The sequence below is a fragment of the Mus pahari genome, chromosome X, assembly GCF_900095145.1.
Source record: "Mus pahari chromosome X, PAHARI_EIJ_v1.1, whole genome shotgun sequence".
In the NCBI taxonomy this organism is placed as follows: domain Eukaryota; kingdom Metazoa; phylum Chordata; class Mammalia; order Rodentia; family Muridae; genus Mus; species Mus pahari.
The window spans coordinates 2,162,297-2,179,351 of NC_034613.1; the positions used below are offsets into that span (position 1 = coordinate 2,162,297).

General features: G+C 46.1%; 1 protein-coding gene and 1 non-coding gene across 2 annotated transcripts; one reads left to right on the forward strand and one right to left on the reverse strand.

The window, feature by feature from the left end:
• Positions 1–5,541: 5,541 nt before the first annotated feature.
• Was (WASP actin nucleation promoting factor) lies at positions 5,542–14,048 on the reverse strand. Its single transcript, XM_021188542.2, has 12 exons — positions 13,901–14,048; positions 13,452–13,592; positions 12,848–12,934; positions 12,618–12,720; positions 12,456–12,497; positions 12,309–12,362; positions 11,325–11,499; positions 10,322–10,364; positions 9,959–10,112; positions 9,413–9,849; positions 9,087–9,198; positions 5,542–5,998 (listed from the first exon to the last, which is right to left on the reverse strand). The coding sequence occupies exons 1-12, from the start codon at positions 14,030–14,032 to the stop codon at positions 5,943–5,945; spliced, it is 1,536 nt and encodes a 511-aa protein (XP_021044201.1). The 5' UTR covers positions 14,033–14,048; the 3' UTR covers positions 5,542–5,942.
• Positions 7,573–7,677, forward strand: LOC115063167. The gene has a single exon (XR_003843062.1). It is a non-coding gene; the product is annotated as a U6 spliceosomal RNA (small nuclear RNA).
• Positions 14,049–17,055: the final 3,007 nt, after the last annotated feature.

Consider the following 17,055-nt stretch of genomic DNA (forward strand, 5'->3'; position numbering starts at 1 on the left):
TTCGTATCTCTAGTGTCAACAAGAGAAACCCTATACTGTATAACAGGAGGAAGAGGGTTATGTTCTACACAAACTTCAATGTGGCCCATCAATTATTTTTCTAAATCTATGTCACTAAATATCAGCTTAAAATAATTTGGGTATCAGTAGTTATCATGAAATGCTTCCCTGACTTTTATTATTTCTTTTTTAGATTTTTTTTTCTTTTTTTATTGGTTATTTTATGTATTTACATTTCAAATGTTAAACCTTTTCCCTATCCCATCCCCATTCCCCCCTGCTTCTGTGAGGGTGCTCCCCAGCACCACCAAACCACTCCAGCCTCACCACCCTAGCATCCCCTTATGCTGGGGCATCGAGCTTCCACAGGACCAAGGGCCTCCCCTCCCATTGACGCCAGATAAGGCCATCCTCTGCTCCATCTGCAGCTGGAGCCTGCCTTATCTTAATGGCTTTGTTTATCTTATAGGTTTGGAAAGTATGCTGAGGCCTTACCACCACTGAAGTTATGACTAAAATGGCTGTGGTCATGTCAAGCTGGGTTCCTATAATGACTCTATCGTTTCTCATTCCCACTATGGGTCAACCCGTCAATATCTTCTGACGTGTTAGGTTCCTCAGAGAGGCTTGGATTCTATCAGGATAGTTTGTAACCGTGTATGTATCTGGGGGTGGGTGGAGGGGGCGGAGCTTCACTAACCCGGGACTCATTCATTCTCCCTCTCACCTTGTCAGATAAGCAGGTCTGGGTATCCCACCGACCGTACTACCTGTAGGTGTTTAGTCAGAATGCTCAGAATCATGTGATTCAGCCCAGGTAGATAACCAGCTATCAGAAATAGCTGCCTAGCTGGAGGCTCCATACTCTTTGATCAGCCAGCTTGAAATCTCCAAGATTACCTCTGTAATTAGAGCACCCACATTCATTTACTCGTGACTGGAAAAAGCCAGATTGGGAACAAAGCAAAAAAAGATCTATTTAGAAAGTCGGCAAACAAAAGAAGATAGGATACTATCTCAAACAGAGACCATTTTGCTTAGAGTCTGCAGGTATAAGGCAACTGGGGGATCTGAGGAAAGTAATCTTTCTAGTTTGAGGAGGACGGGATGGTCATAAATTCCACAGTGGCCTGTTTTTCCGACATGTAAACTGTTATTGTCTAAAGGTTCTTTGGTGTTCTGGAGTCTGTAAATCGCAAGGAAGGTTACTGATTTGCAAGTTTTCTGATTCATTTCTTGATGTCAGGAAGTTATTTAACCTTGTGATTTAAGCTACTGAATGGGGCAGGGAACAGGGGGCACAAAGCACCTTGCCAGACAACAATGTAAGTGATCGAGCAGCCTCACTCCGAGACGCTATCTACAGCAAAGCTAGCGGGAGACAAAACGGTGTGCTGTCGAGACCTCCAAAATTGGGGAGTTTTTGGAAGCAAAGGAAGCTAGGGAGATCCTTCAAGGCTTCCTTGGCTTTACTTTCGTTCACAGATCGAGACATTTCTTAGGCCAGAAGTGGTTCGTAGAAGCCAGAATGGTGCTTTAGCCATTCGCAGCATCTGGTAATCTGGACAGCCGCGGTGGTGTGGATTGTCAGTGAATCGGCCTGTAAAGCTAGCAACCCCAACCAGTGCTGGCAGGCGTGTCATACAGCCTGCATGTTCACTGTCTCACAGCATCAGAAAACTGAAGTATCGCTACGTCACACGCTCTTCTTGCTCTCCCTCCGGGGCTTATAAGGTTCCAAAGGCTATTCTCGGTTGTCAACTTCACTGCATCTGAACTTGATGATTAAAACCTAAGTGACTGGGCTAGAGAGATTGCTCAATGGTTAACAGCACTGACTACTCTTCCAAAGGTCCTGAGTTCAAGTCTCAGCAACCACATGGTGGCTCACAACCATCCATAATGAGACCTGATGTCCTCTTCTGGTGCATCTGAAGACAGCTACAGTGTACTTAGAATAATAAATAAATCTTAAAAAAAAAAAAAAACTAAGCGACTAGGTACACCTGTGAGGGATTATTTGAGACAATCCTCCTTTTATATGGGCCACAACTTTTTTTTTTCTGTTTCGAGATAGGATTTCTCTGTATAGTCCTGGCTGTCCTGGAACTCACTCTGTAGACCAGGCTGACCTCGAACTCAGAAATCCGCCTGCCTCTGCATCCTGACTGCTGGGCTTAAAGGTGTGTGCCACCACTGCCCAGCTGGGCTACAATATATGGGCAGCCTATAAGAAGGACATGGAAGAAGGAAGCTTGTTCTCCCTGTCCCTGTCCCTGTCCCTGTCCCTCTCCCTGTCCCTCTCCCTCTCTGCCTGCTTGCTCCTGCTCTAGCTGGCAAGTCCATTCCTTTATTGGCATTAAAGGCTACTTCTTCAGGATTCTGCCATATAGCTACTGTTGAACTACCAGGACCACAGCCTGTAAACCATTCCAAAAAATTCCCAAATATAAAAACAAATAGATGCATGCACATATATAATTAAATGTAAATTCTGTTTATCAAGTGGTTCTAGAGAAATGAAAGTATAAGGATAATTTCTTTTTTTCTTTCTTTCTTTGTGTATGTGGGGTTTTGTTTGTTTGTTTGATTGGTTGGTTGGGTTTTTGTTTGTTTGTTTTTTTTGTTTTTTGGTTTGGTTTTTCCAGACAGGATTTCTCTGTGTAGCTCTGGCTGTCCTAGAACTCTCTCTGTAAACCAGGCTGGCCTCAAACTCACAGAGATCTATCTACTTCCTGAATGCTGGGATTAAAAGTATGTGTCACCACTGTCCTGCAAGGATTAATTTTTTTAAATATCTGAAATAGGATTTCCAGTTTGTCAACACCTACAGTAACCTACAGTAAAAACCCCTCCAGTTACTAAAGCTTCTCTCGGGAGATTGGAGACTACTGAAAGCACATGATGTGAACTATTTTACAAACTTAAGATTATCCTGATTCACCAGTTGTGACTATGTATGTAACACTTTTGACAATTTGTGGAAAAATAAGGCAAATGATGATGCTGGCTGGTAGCTCCCAGGATCTCTGGATAAATGAACAAAGAAAAGGAATAGGCCCCGTGATAAAAATTAACCAATGGGCATTCTAGCATCTCTGGATATGGTGAAGGACAACAATGAACTCAGTGATAAAAACTGACCTGGGCCAGATGCTCACAAACAGTCTAAAGGTTTCTCTTCTCCCTGGCAGCCACAGAGCTCATGTTGTGGGAAGTCAAACTGAAGTCCTCAGTACAAGGTTGGCTGAATTACAGTGAAAATTCAAGTCCCAACCTTGGAGAGTGTTGGCAGTTAAAGAAAGGGCATTAGTTGGTAGAGAATGGGATCTTGTACCTTGGGATGGGGATGTGTGAAGCTGAGAACTTTGAACCCCCAGACTCTCATGAGTTTACCTCATCTGAGGAAGTAGTCTCTCCACCATCAGCAGAAGATGAACCCCAACTCACACCCACAAAGCCTTTTCAGCTTTGATTGAGGAAATTAATCCTTCATTGTCTGTTAAACCAACAGTGACTTTCTCTGATGCCAGGCAAGACAATACTGATGTCCCTACAGTTGCCTCTAGACCTATAATCAGACTAAAGGTTAAGCAGGTTCCTGGAGGGGAAGTGGAAACTGCAGTCCATGAGGAACTGCACTACACTACTAAAGTTTAATGAGTTTGCTAACTCATTCAAGCAGAAGTCTGGGGGATATGTGTGGAAATAGATTTTATTGGTGTGGGATTCATGTGAAAGGAATATAAAATTGGATTAGGCTGGGTTTATTGATATGAGTCCACTGAGTGAAGATTTTAGGTCTAGTATGGAAGCTCACACATTTTTTTAAAGGTGTTAGCAGACAGTGGTGGTACATGCCTTTTATTCCAGCACTCCAGAGGCCAAGGCAGGCAGAACTCTGTGAGTTCAAGGCTAGCCTGTTCTACAAAAGTGAGTGCTAGGACAGTCAGGACTACACAGAGAAACCCTCCTTAGATAGATAGATAGATAGATAGATAGATAGATAGATAGATAGATAGATAGATAGATAAATGTCTCCAGGTATGGTGGCACTCAGGAGACAGAGGCAGACAGATCTCTGTGAGTTCAAGCCCAGTTGATCTATACAGCATGTTCCAGGACAAATAGAGCCACATAGACTGTCTCAACAATAACAAAATAAAGGGGCTGGTGAGAGGGCTCAGCGGGTAAGAGCACTGACTGCTCTTCCTGAGTTCAAACCCCAGCAGCCACATGTGGCTCACAACCACAATTAATGAGATCTGATGCCTTCTTCTGGTGCGTCTGAAGTCAGTTACAGTGTACTTATGTGAGTAAATCTTTGGGCCATAGCAAGTAGGGACTGAGCAAGTAGAGTTGACCGGAGCGAGCAGGGCAGACTGGAGTGAGCAAAGGTCCTAAAAATTCAATTCCCAACAACCCCATGAAGGCTCACAACCATCTGTACAGCTACAGTGTACTCACGTACATAAAAACAAATAAGTAAATCTTTTAAAAAATAACAAAACAAACAAACCAAGAAAATATCTTAGAAAATAAAGAGTAATTGAGGAATAGATCTGTCCTTCTTTGCTGCAACAAAACACCTTAACCATAAGCAAGTTGGGGAGAAAGGGTTTATTCAGCTTACACTCCACATCACCAAGGGAAGTCAGGACTGAAGCTCACAGGGCAGGAACCTGGAGGCAGGAGCTGATGCAGAGGCCATGGAGTGTGCTGCTTACTGATTTTTTTCCTCATATCTTGCTCATCTTGCTTTCTTCTAGAACCCAGGACCACCAGTCCAGGAGTGGTGCCACCACCATTGGTGGGGCCTTCCCCATTGAGCATTAACTGAGAAAATGTCTTACAGCTGGATCTCATGGAGGCAGTTCCTCAAAAGAGGCCCCCACCTGCCTCAGATGACTCTAGCTTGTATCAAATTGAAATAAAACCAGCAGGTACAATATCCAGCCTTTGGCCTATGAATATATCTCACACACACACACACACACACACACACACACACACACGCACACGCACACGCACACGCACACGCACACGCACACACGCACACACGCACACGCACACAGGCACACGCGCGCCACACATTCTTTCTCTTTCTTTCTCTCTCTCTTACACACACTACACATACTTTCTCTATGTTACACACATGCACACACACTAGAAAGAAAGAAACGAAATACAGGCTAAAGCCAGATGTGGTGGCCCATGTCTGGATCTCCAGTTCTTAGAAGGCTGAAGCGGGAGGATTGGATAAGTCCAAGGGTTTGAGGAAAACCTAGGTAACATGTACTGAGACTGTTGTAGCCCCTTTCTCCCAAATCATAACAACATTTCAAGCTTCTTTAAAAAAAAGATTTATTTATTTAATGTATATACTGTAGGTGTCTTCAGACACACCAGAAGAGGCCATCAGATCCCCATTACAGATGGTTGTGAGCCACCATGTGGTTGCTGGGATTTGAACTCGGGACCTCTGGCAGAGCAATCGGTGCTCTTAAATTCTGAGCCATCTCTCCAAGCCCCAATTTCAAGTTTCTTTAAAACGGGGATGAGGCGGGGGGGGGGGGAAGGGAAAAATAAAGAAATACAGGCGATGTGGCTGAAATCTTAATGGAATAAATGAACATACTTGTGAAAGGCTCAGTAAACAACACACAAAGCAAGATCAAGGCCAAAAGGGACTGTGAGGAAAAGAAGCCCAAACCACTCATTTAGGATGAGAATGAACACACACTCAATTTTAGAATGAGAATGAAAGACTCAATTTTATCCTGTTTCATCCCTGAGTGATGAGAGGTGAAAGGTGATGTGATGTGGGGTTTAGACTGGGTATGAGGCTCCCCCACAGGTGAATTGGCAAGCTGACAGTAGAGCAGAATCTAGATGGCAGAGTGAGTGTGGAGAGGAACTGGCTTGCCAGAAGGAGGATTATTTTAGTCATCCCATTCATCATCCTCTTCGTCCTCACCGGTCTGATCCTCCCCTTCATCTGGAGGAAGAAAGATTCAGAGTATTTATTACTCAGGACAGGAAGGTAGGCTCAAAGGCCTTGAGAAAGTTCCTATGGCTTAGAAGGGACTTGGCCTGGGGTGGGTGTCGAGAGACTAAAGTTCTCTGCTGAAGGCACACCTTGGGCAAAATAGAGATTATACTGCAGCGGTGGGTGTAATAGCTAGAGTTCAAGTCCATGCAGTATTGAAAAGAAAAAGTCAGGCTGGGTTTGGTGGCACATGCCTTTAATCCCAGCATTCTGGAGGCAGAGGCAAGTGGATCCAGCATGGTCTACACAGAGAGTTCCAGGACAACCTGGGCTACATAATAGTGAGACCCTGTATTAAAACAACAACAACAACAACAACAACAACAACAACAAATGTTAGTGGAGTTGCACACACTGGCGCATTTGTATAATTTCAGAACTCAGAAGGTTGAGGCAAGAGGATCATGAATTTGAGACCAGGCTAGCCTGGGCTACATAGTCAGACCCTGTCTTAAAAAAAATAGAAAAAAAAAAAAAAGAAAAGGGGCTGGAGAGATGGCTCAGCAGTTTAGAGCACGGACTGCTCTTCCAGAGGTCCTAAATTCAATTCCCAACAACCATGTGGTGGCTCACAACCATCTGTAATGAGATCTGATGCCCTCTTCTGGTGTGTCTGAAGACAGCTACAGTGTACTCATATAAATAAAATAGATAAATAAATCTTTAAAAATAAAAATAAAAGCACCTGCCTCTGAGCCTAACCACCTTAGTTTAATCCTCAGGACTCGTAAGGTAGAAAAGGAGAGAAACCCCACACACATGTGAGATGCACATGTGCACCAACATACACACAGACATAAAACCAACCAACGAATAAATATGAAAGTACACATGGCTAGGGATGTGGCTCAGTGGTTAGACAGCTTGTCTAGTACTTAAGAAGCATTAGGCTGGGCATGGTGATGCACGCCTTTAATCCCAGCACTTGGGAGGCAGAGGCAGGCAGATTTCTGAGTTTGAGGCCAGCCAAGTCTACAGAGTGAGTTCCAGGATAGTATTAGGTTCGATTCCCAGCACCACAGAAACTTGGAGTGGTGGTACACACCTGTCATCCCAGACCCCCCCGGGGGGTGCCGTGGAATCGGGAAGTCCCGAAGCTCAATATCTTGTAGTTTATGCTGCAGGAGACCTTGCCTCAGACAACAACCACATGTTCTTAGTCTGAACATTCATTCTAACTCCTTTGTTACTAAATATGGCAGGTTTAAACATCAGCAATAGTGGGGTAATTTATTATTGTTTCTTGGTGCATTAATGCTAATACTGCTGGTTCAGAATGAAGCTAATGTGAATACCGTCAAATGACATTTGTTAGAATATCATCACACAATGAATTCACATTAGTCTTGCAGACAAACTTAGGTTAATATTAATATTATTGTGAAGTTGAAGTTAATGACATTATTGGGAACCTGCTCTCAACCTATTGGAACTAGGCCAAGATTAGTATCACCTCCACATCCCAAGTTAATGACAATATAATTAGCATAGTCAGTTCTTAACATAGTAGAAAGGCTAGGCTAGTGTCTGACAGCACATACAGAGCATATGAAGTGATACGGAGAAGATTAGCATGGCCCCTGTAGAAGGATGATGTGGACATTCATGACGTATCATTCCATATCTTTGCCCTAAAATAGCTAGTTATATTAGCATACCATGAGTTGATATGCTTCTGTGAATTGTTGGATTTAATGGTAATGTGATTGCCAAAGATGGAGGTTCCTCCTTTTAAAATTATGTCATTATTCATTTGTGTGGGTGCCCATGTGCGAGTGTGGAGGTTAGAAGATAACTGCAGGAACCGATTCTCTACTTCCACCATATGAATGCTGGATGTCACTTGAACTCAGGTCATCTGGCTTGGCAGCAGGTGCCTTTTAGCCATCCCTTAAACACTTTGATTTTGTTTTGAAACAGGGTCTCCATATGTAGCCTTAGCCACCCTGGAACTCTCTATGTAGATGAAGCTGGCCTTAAACTCAGAGAGTCTCACCTGTTTCTGCCTCCCAAGTGCTGGGGCTAAAGGCATGTACCACCATACCAGCTCAGCAAAGATGGAGTTCTTATTTTTTTTAAGTTTATTATTTTATGCATCAGTGTTTGCTTGCATATACATTTGTGCCTCAAGTATGTGCCTGGTGGCTGTGGGGGCCAGAAGACACTGCCAGATCCCTTGGAACAAGGGTTTAAAGATAATTTTGAGCTGCTACCTGGGCTGTGGGAATTGAACCCATGTCCTCTGGAATAGCAGCCAGTGCTTTTAACCAAAGATGGAGTGCTTTATAACAGAATTTTCACATGATGAGCTAATGCTGTCTACCAGTTTCCTCTGAGATGAAGATTGAAGTATTCCATCTGCTTAAGCCTGAAGGTAAACAACTCAAAATAGCTTCAGCAAATCCTTGGAACTGACCAGATTCACCAGGCCCCTTCCTCTCAGAATAGGCAGTAAAGACTACTGTGAGTCACTCTCAAGACATGCCAGCCACAAAGAAGACCAGACCAGCTGCCTGGAAGAGGTTTAGACCAGACTCACTTGGGAAGGACACTTTCCCAGCCTGTTATCAGTCTGCAGGCTCCAGGCTCCTAGCTTTTATGAGCTGTCACCCATGCTGTGTTGGGCTTTGGTGATACAGTTGTCTTGAATCATATCTGCTCCTGTAAATAACCCCTCACCCATATTCCTGTAAGTAACCCCAATAAAACTCATTGATTCACCATGTTGGACTTTGGTGGTATTTCGGTCTGTCATGGGCTCCCTATTCAGGGTAAGAAAAGTCTTGTCATACAACGAATGTTACTATCACTGAACATATGTGGTTAATGTGCATACTGTGGGAATATTCTGGCATATGCTAATATTACTGCCAATGATCCACTTAATTATATTACTGCTGCCTGACAACTTGATATATATATATATCACCACATACATGGGCCTCCTAGTGTCACCAATAAGAGCAATACCTGGAACTGTTTGCAAGCCCTAGCTAGCCCTGGGAGTCAGGTCACAATTCTGGCATAGTGGGCTCACCTGAGGAATGGATGACTCTACTCCTCTTCTGCATGACATGCATCAGGGCACCCACTAGGCCTTCTGACTGCACGGGTGGTTGCTGTACTGAGTTCTCTAGAGCTCCAGGGGTCTGCAGTGAGAGATTGGCACACAGAGGAGGGCTCAGGACTGGGAGAAGAGCATTTCTCCTGCCCTTTCTTCATTTCCTCTCTCACACACTCTTTCAAGGAACCACACTGATCTCCAATATATCACTGGATTCCCCCAAAACCTGGACTCTCAACCATGGCCCACAATGTTCTGATTTACACAGATTCCCTGTTATCTATCTTGCCCATCTTTACCTTGTTCAGCTGAATTCCCTGTCGGATTTGATCCAAAAGTGCACCCCGGCCCCCACCAGGTGCTGGGCTCCCCCCAGACACTGGAGTAGAAGGGAGCGGGGGAGGGGCAGGCCCACTCCCAGGGCAGGGTGGAGGTGGTGGTGGTGGTGGTGGTGGTGGTGGCGGTGCTGGTGGTCCCCCAGCTCCAGGGAGTGGAGGAGGTGGTAGTCCAGATCTTCCAGTGGCTGGAGGGGGTGGTGGTGGAGGACCCCCTCGGCCGGGTGGTGGGGGCCCTCGTGGTGTTGGTGGAGGTGGGGCACCCCCCATAGGTACAGGGGGCAGTGGACCACAGCGACCCTTATTACTCCCCACAACAGGAGGTCTCAGAGGCTGGCCTCCTCCTCCTCCTCCTCCTCCTCCTCCTCCTCGGCATGGTGGTGGAGGTGGTGGGAGTGGCTCTGCAGAGGGTTAAAATGACATGTACCCATGGTAAGTTTTGAGCTTCATTTTTTTTTCTTATACATTTCTAGGATAACATCCTTTAGGACCAAAGAAGAAGGAGCTTACCCTGGCGTCTCATCTCCTGCCGGACAGCCTCTAGACCACCCTGGTCCTCAATAAAATCGTAGATGAGCTTGGAGGTCTCTGCGTCAGTGAGCTGGGCCTCGCTGATTCCTGCCCTGGAGAACAAGCTCCGCAGATCCGGGTCTAGGTTGTTCACCTGCTCCAGCAGGAACCAAAGGACAGAGCAGAGTTAAAAGCAGAGAGTGAATTAGGAAGGGGCACAGATTATCACCATAGCCAGCACAGTCAAGTATCCAAGAGGGCTGTGGAAAAGGCTGGGTCTGGACATGGGCTCTGAGCCTTGGTCAGTGGGAGAGTCTGTGGAAGTTGGGTGGGGCCCAGGGGGTGGTCTTTGGAGCTACTCACATCAAATCCATTCTGGGGATCCCAGCCCACGTGGCTGACATGTCTAGGGGAGGGAAAGGGATGGCAATCAACCCCAGGGTCTTCTTTACCCCTTGTCCTCTCCTTCCCAGAGGGCCTCCAACAAGCCAGAGCAAGTGAGTGAATACTTTGGTTCCCATTCATCTGTCAGACCATGGCTTGGCCATGTCCCTGGTCCTTCCACTCATCTGCTCACATTTTACAAATTTGCCCACCAATCTCTCTTTTCATCGTTGTCTACCCATCTACTCCCACATTTACTTTTTCTTCCTTCCTCCCTGCTGCTCTTCCCTCCTCCTCCTCCCCCTCCTCCTCTTCTTCCTTCCCTTCCTCCTCCCCCCTCCTCCTCTTCTTCCTCCCCTTTCTCCTCCTCCCTCTTCTCCTCCTCCTCTTCCTCCTCCTCCCTCTCCTCCTCCTCTTCCTCCTCTCCCCTCCTCCTCCTCTTCTTCCTCCTCCTTCTCTTCTCCTTCCCCACTTTCTTTCTTGTCTGAGGGTTGTTGTTCTCTTTTTTAAAAAGACTTATTTATTTTATGTATGTGAGTACACTGCAGCTGTCCTCAGACACACCAGAAGAGGGCATCAGATCTCATTACAGATGGTTGTGAGCCACCATGAGCCCTTGGCCTTAAGGCTTCTATCTCAAAGGTTCTGGGATTACAGGAGTGCCCCACCACACTTGGCAGTCCATTTGCATTTTTACATGTTCTCTCCACATGTGTGTTCACTCATCATACGCTAACCATTCATCCACTTGACTGTCTAGTTTATCCCCATCTGCTTTGTCTGTGAACCAATCAACCTGCATGATCTGTCTGCATCCTCATCCACTCACCCATCCATCTACCTGCCCACTCCTACCAATCACCTCCCCGTCCAGTCTTCAGTCCAGAATTAATTCTTCCCATTCACCCATCTTCCCTGGCTTCCCTCTGCTCAGCTCAGACGCTTCCCTGCCCACCGGGATCCTCCGGGGAAACGTTCTCACTTGAATCCACTTGGTGCTCCGATATCAGCTTTGCTTATCTTCTTTTTCCCTGAGCGTTTCTTATCAGTTGGGCCAGGGCCAGGTGCAGGGAGCCCACGGTATCGTGAACTTGTGATGTCAGGGTTCTGAATGTCGACTGTCACAAGTCCTAGGGATAGTGGACTGCCTGATGGTCCTGTGGAAAAATGGTGAATGAACCACTGACCAACTCACCTACAAGAAATAGAAAGGTCACTGGAGAAGTTTGTGGATATGTTTAATGGACATGGAGGAAATGGATAAGAGAGGTCTAAGCAAGGCCTACCGAGCAGTGGATGTATCTCAAAAACAAAAACAAAAACAAAAACAAAAAACAAAAAACAAAACAAAAACAAAAACTGAAAGAACCACCAATTCATGTGTCTTTATCATTCAAGTACTGACTCATTCATTCTCTGGCTGGTTGGCCAAAAGGCTTATTTAAAGTTTTTCATTCATTCACACCTAATCATTTGATCTTCCTTGGGTAGAGTATTCTCTCATCTCGCTTTCATGATTGAATTCTTTACGTGTATATTATGTGTGTGTGTGCATACAAGGCACATGTGTGGAGGTCAGAGGACAGCTTTGTGAAATTGTTTCTCTCCTATCTTTAGGTGGATTCTGGGGCTAGAACTCTGGTGCCTAGGCTTGGTGGCAAGCGCTGTGCCATCTCAGTGGCCCTCTTTGCCCACTGTTCATCTGCCCATTCATGAATTCTCGGAACCCCCTATTCATTACTTAAATGCAAATAAGTTTTCATCCATTTACCCAAATACTCATGTACCTATTTATCTATGCGCCATCATCAGTCCATCTCCCAATGTAGCCATGTCTGCCTCCAATCTATCACCGCGCTCATCTGTCCACACCCATCCACCTCTTGACGAATTTACAGACACACTCAAGTACTCGTTCATCTACTGACCACCCCATCTCTCCAGAGACGTGAGAATTGCCACTTACCCCCATGATCTCCACCCGGGTGTGGGGGCACAGGTGGGAGCCCTCCTCTTCTCTCTGGGAAAATGGAATGAGTTCAGATCTGTCCTAGTCTTGCCCTACATTTCTGGGTTAGTTCTTCAGAACCTCTATTTGAACTAGAGGACTCACCCTCATTGGTTGGTGCTGGTGGTGGTGGTAGCTGGCGTCTTTCTGTGGTTAAATAGGGTGGACTGAGAGCCAAAACCATGAGAGGGGCTTTTCCAGCCTCACACCCGGGCACTCACCTCTGTCTAAACTACCCCCCCCCAATTCCCACCAAGGCCTCCTTACCTCCGCTTTGCCTCTGATTTCTTTTTTGTATCTTCTCCTGCACTAAGGCCCGGAAGGCCTGGGCTTCACTCTCGTCCGCAAAGTTCAGTCCTACTTGACATTCCTATACATGCCTTGGGGTCAGCAAACTTCTAGCACACCCCACACCCACACCCACATCCCCAGGACTTTCTCATCTCCTCCCCATAACCCGCAACTGCAGCGCAAGGATGCACAGGCTGCTCACTTACATCTCCAGCAAAGGTGTGGAAGAACGGGGTGGGAGTGAGGTAAACCAGCTGAGAGTACAGCTCCTGTTCCCAGAGTAGTCGACCAGCCTGGAGAGGAGTGGGGGGGTGCATGCTGGCATCCAGGCATCCTGTGTGGCAGACCCCTGGAGCATGGTGTCCAGGTTTGGTGTCCTGGGGACTTATTTAGAGCTCTTCAGCTCACTATCAGAGTTTGGGTTCTAGGTGTCTGAGATGGAGGATTGGGGTACAGTCTGAGAATCAGACACTGATATGAGAGATTTAGGTTTGGGAGCCAAAGCCTGTATGTAGGAGTTGAAGGCTCCACATTGTGAATTTAAGGTTCCAGTTCTAAGAGTATTCAACATGATTTAGAACAGATTTGAGGCTGAAGCTCAGGTATTTGTGGAGTAGATCAAGATCTTGATATAAACCTTCTGCGGTCCGTCTTAGACTCAGAATGAGAAAAACACAACTTGAGATCTGTATTGGTCTTTGGTTCTGGAGCTCAGGGGTCACTGATGTGAGTGAGGGCTTGGAGCTGTAGACAAAAACTGGTTTTGCAAGTTGGGAACTAGCTTTCCTGTTCAGTGGGGCATGGGATCACCTGTAGGCCATAAAGGCGGATGAAGTAGGACTTCTGAGGGTTATCCTTCACGAAGCACACAGCCCCACAGTGTTCCATGGTCCAGTGCTCAGCTCCAGGGGGCAGTGCCAGGTAGAGCTGAACAACTGTGGTAGCCAATGTCTAGGAGGGGAGAGCAGGGATCAGTGCAGTCTGCTCATGGGCCGCCAGGCCTGGTCCTTGCCTGCCTGTGGCTCTCATGAGCTTGGGGAAAGAGGTGTAGCCAGGAGGAAGGGGAGTAGACATCAAGATAATGGGGAGTGAGTGAATCTGGGGAGAGGAGATGGGGACAAGGGGGAAACAGGGATGATGGGAATAAGGAGCAGGGAAATACGGGTAAGAGGAGGGGAAGAAGAACTGGGAAGAAGAGGTAGAGAGGAAGAGGAGGAGAGGGAGGGAGACTGGGAGGACCAGGAGATCTCCCAACTCACCCAGCATTTTCGGCCAAGAAGCTCAAAGAGTCTCTGGTTCTCATGGTCCTGGAGGAGGTTGGAAGGGATGTTCTGCTGAACGGCTGGTCCCCCTCGGCCCCCAGGCCTGCCTCCAACAGGGCCACTACTCATGGTGCCTCCTGCCTTAGTCCTCTCCAGCCAAGCTCTGGGTGCAGGGTAAGAAGAGGAACTTCCGCAGTGAGCAAGGGAACAGGAAGTACAATAAACCACAAGGGAAATAAGTCCTCCAGGGCCCCCCAGAGGGCCTGTCCTCCTCTCTAGGACTGGCTTGGGCCCTCCTCCATTTGCCTGGCTAGATCCAAGTTTGTAATAAGCTCACGGCTTCTTCCTTTCTTCTTTCTTCCCAATGTCCTCTCCCTTGCTGTTTGGGGCCATTTCCTTCTGACAGGCTCAGATCAGCCTTGCTCTAGTCAACACTGAGGGAGAGCTACGCCATCTGTAGCGCTTCTACTTCAGGGTAGCTACGCAGAGAGTAGTCACAAGTCTGTGTAGCCTCCTTCCGTCCTCCAAAAGCACCGACTTGGCCTGAGGTTGAATCTAAAGCTCCAGGTGCTAAAGGGCCATTGCATTACAGCTTTTCCTTTTAAAGGCATATTGAACCAGTCTCTAGCTTTGGACGTGGCCAACAATATAAAAGGCCATGACTCACTTCCCCATCTCTTACTCTTGCCCCCTGTAGCTCCCTAATTACTTTCTTTTTTGTTTATTTATTTCATGTATTCGGGTACACTGTCGCTGTCTTCAGACACACCAGAAAGAAGGCATTGGATCCCCATTACAGATGGTTGTGAGCCACCATGTGGTTGCTGGGAATTGAACTCAGGACCTCTGGAAGAGCAGTCAGTGCTCTTATCCACTGAGCCATCTCTCCAGACCCCAATTACTTTCTTTTTAAAATATTTTGTTTGTTTTTTGTTTTGTTTGTTTGTTTTGTTTTGTTTTTGTGGTTTTTCGAGACAGGGTTTCTCTGTATAGCCCTGACTGTCCTGAAACTCACTCTGTAGACCAGGCTGGCCTCGAACTCAGAAATCCACCTGCCTCTGCCTCCCGAGTGCTGGTCTTTTTTAAAATTTATTTTTACTTTATGTGCCTTAGTGTTTTGCCTGCATGTATGTCTCTGTGAGTGTGTCAGAGTTATAGATAGTCCTGAGCTGCCATATGGGTGCTGGGATTTAAACCTGTGTCCTCTGGAAGAGCAGTCAGTGCTCTTAACCACTCAACAATCTCTCCAACCCAAACTCAGACCCCCACCCCCTTTTTTTGTTTGTTTGTTTTATTTGGTTTTTGTTTTGATTTTTTGGGGAGGGGGAGGGATAGGTTTTCCCTGTGTAGAGCCCTGGCTGTCCTAAAACTCACTCTATAGCCAAGGCTGGCCTTGAACTCACAGAGACACAGATCCATCTGCCTCTGCCTTCTGAGTGATGGAATTAAAGACCTGTGTCACCATGCCTGGCCATAATTACTTTCTTTTCAACCTCATTTGGGAAGGAAGGATTTGACAGTATAAATAAATAAATAAATAAATAAATATATAAATAAATAAACACTAAAACAGCATCTTGATTGAGGTTTTATTATGTTGGGACATTTTGAAAGTAGGGGACCTTTGAAGGCTTAGTTTTCTCCACTTTTAGTGATAAGAATTGGCTCCCGGGCCTTAACCATGTATCAGTGTACGTGTTGTAACACTGAGCTGTACCCTCATGCCTTCTCATCCCATTGCCTAAGGGATGAGGCTGGCCAGCTGGGGAGGAGGATCTCAGGGGCAGGGACAGCAGTTTGATATGCTGAAGCAGGTTTCAGGTGTGGGTACAACCCTTTGAATTAGATATCGTCGGGGCTGCCTGGAACTTGACTGTCTATGCTTGCAGGCACAAGGTCTTTGATCCGAACTCAGACTCCAAATGCCTTTTGAGATCATTCCTCCAACTTCTTCCAGCCTCTCACCCAGTCTCCAAATAGTTTATGGGGCCCACAACACACAGAGATACTGACATCTCCAGATCTGAAGCACCTTACAACCTGATTCTTATTTTCTTTCATTTAGGGGGAGGGTGTGGGACCTATAGAGTCTCACTTAGTCCAGGATGACCTTGAACTTGTGTAACTGTGGATATTAAACTTCTGACCATCCTGGGGATTGAACTCAGGACCTCTAAAAGAGCAGTTAGTGCTCTTAACTGCTGTACCTCCTCCCATATGCTGGAATTACAGATGCCATCATCCTTGGCTTTTCCAAGTACATAGTTGACTTTTAAAAAAAAAAAAAACCATTGTAGGATGCTGGGTATGGTGGCACACACTTTTAACTCCAGAATTCTGGAGGCAGAGGCAAGAAGATCACTTTGAATTTGAGGCCAGCCTAGTCTACATAGTGAATTCTAGAAGAGCCAGAGCTACATCGTGAGACCCTTGCTCAAAAAGAAAGAAAGAAAGAAAGAAAGAAAGAAAGAAAGAAAGAAAGAAAGAAAGAAAGAAGGAAGGAAAGGAAGGAAGGAAGGAAGAAAAGAAAAAGAAAAAGAGAAAAAGACATTCCAGGCTGTGAGTGGCCCAGTGTGGTAGAGGCTGTGGTTTAATTTCCTGTATTGTGTGTGTATGTGTACATTTCAAGGTAAATATCTCAATTAAACTCTTTCTACAATAAATGTTTTACAAACTGACTTCTGACTTTCCATGTAGTTAAGGCTGGCCTTGAACTTCTGATTGCGAAGCCCCAACTTCCCAAGTACTGAGACTACAAGCATGTGCCACCATGATTTAGGGGATGCTGAGAATCAAACTCAGGGCCTCCTGTGCCAAGCAACCGCTCTACTGACCAGGGTCCTCTCATCTTAATGGTACACACTGAATGATATCTACTAAGAATTTCTAGGGCTGGGCAGTGGTGGCGCACGCCTTTAATCCCAGCATTTGGGAGGCAGAGGCAGGCAGATTTCTGAGTTCGAGGCCAGCCTGGTCTACAGAGTGAGTTCCAGGACAGCCAGGGCTACACAGAGAAACCCTGTCTCAAAACACACACACACACACACACACACACACACACACACACAATTTTTAGGAACTAGCCCAAGCAAAACACTCAAGAAGTATGTTTGTTAAAAAGAAGAAGAAGAAGAAGAAGAAGAAGAAGAAGA

Bases quoted from the DNA above. Each gene is read 5' to 3' on its own strand.
- Was (XM_021188542.2), bottom strand. From the start codon at position 14,032: ATGAGTAGTGGCCCTGTTGGAGGCAGGCCTGGGGGCCGAGGGGGACCA. The intron at 13,593-13,900 runs GTGAGTTGGGAG...CTCCCCTCCTAG, and splicing joins TTCTTGGCCGAAAATGCTGG to ACATTGGCTACCACAGTTGT. The intron at 10,365-11,324 runs GTGAGAACGTTT...TCCCTCCCCTAG, and splicing joins GGAGCACCAAGTGGATTCAA to ACATGTCAGCCACGTGGGCT.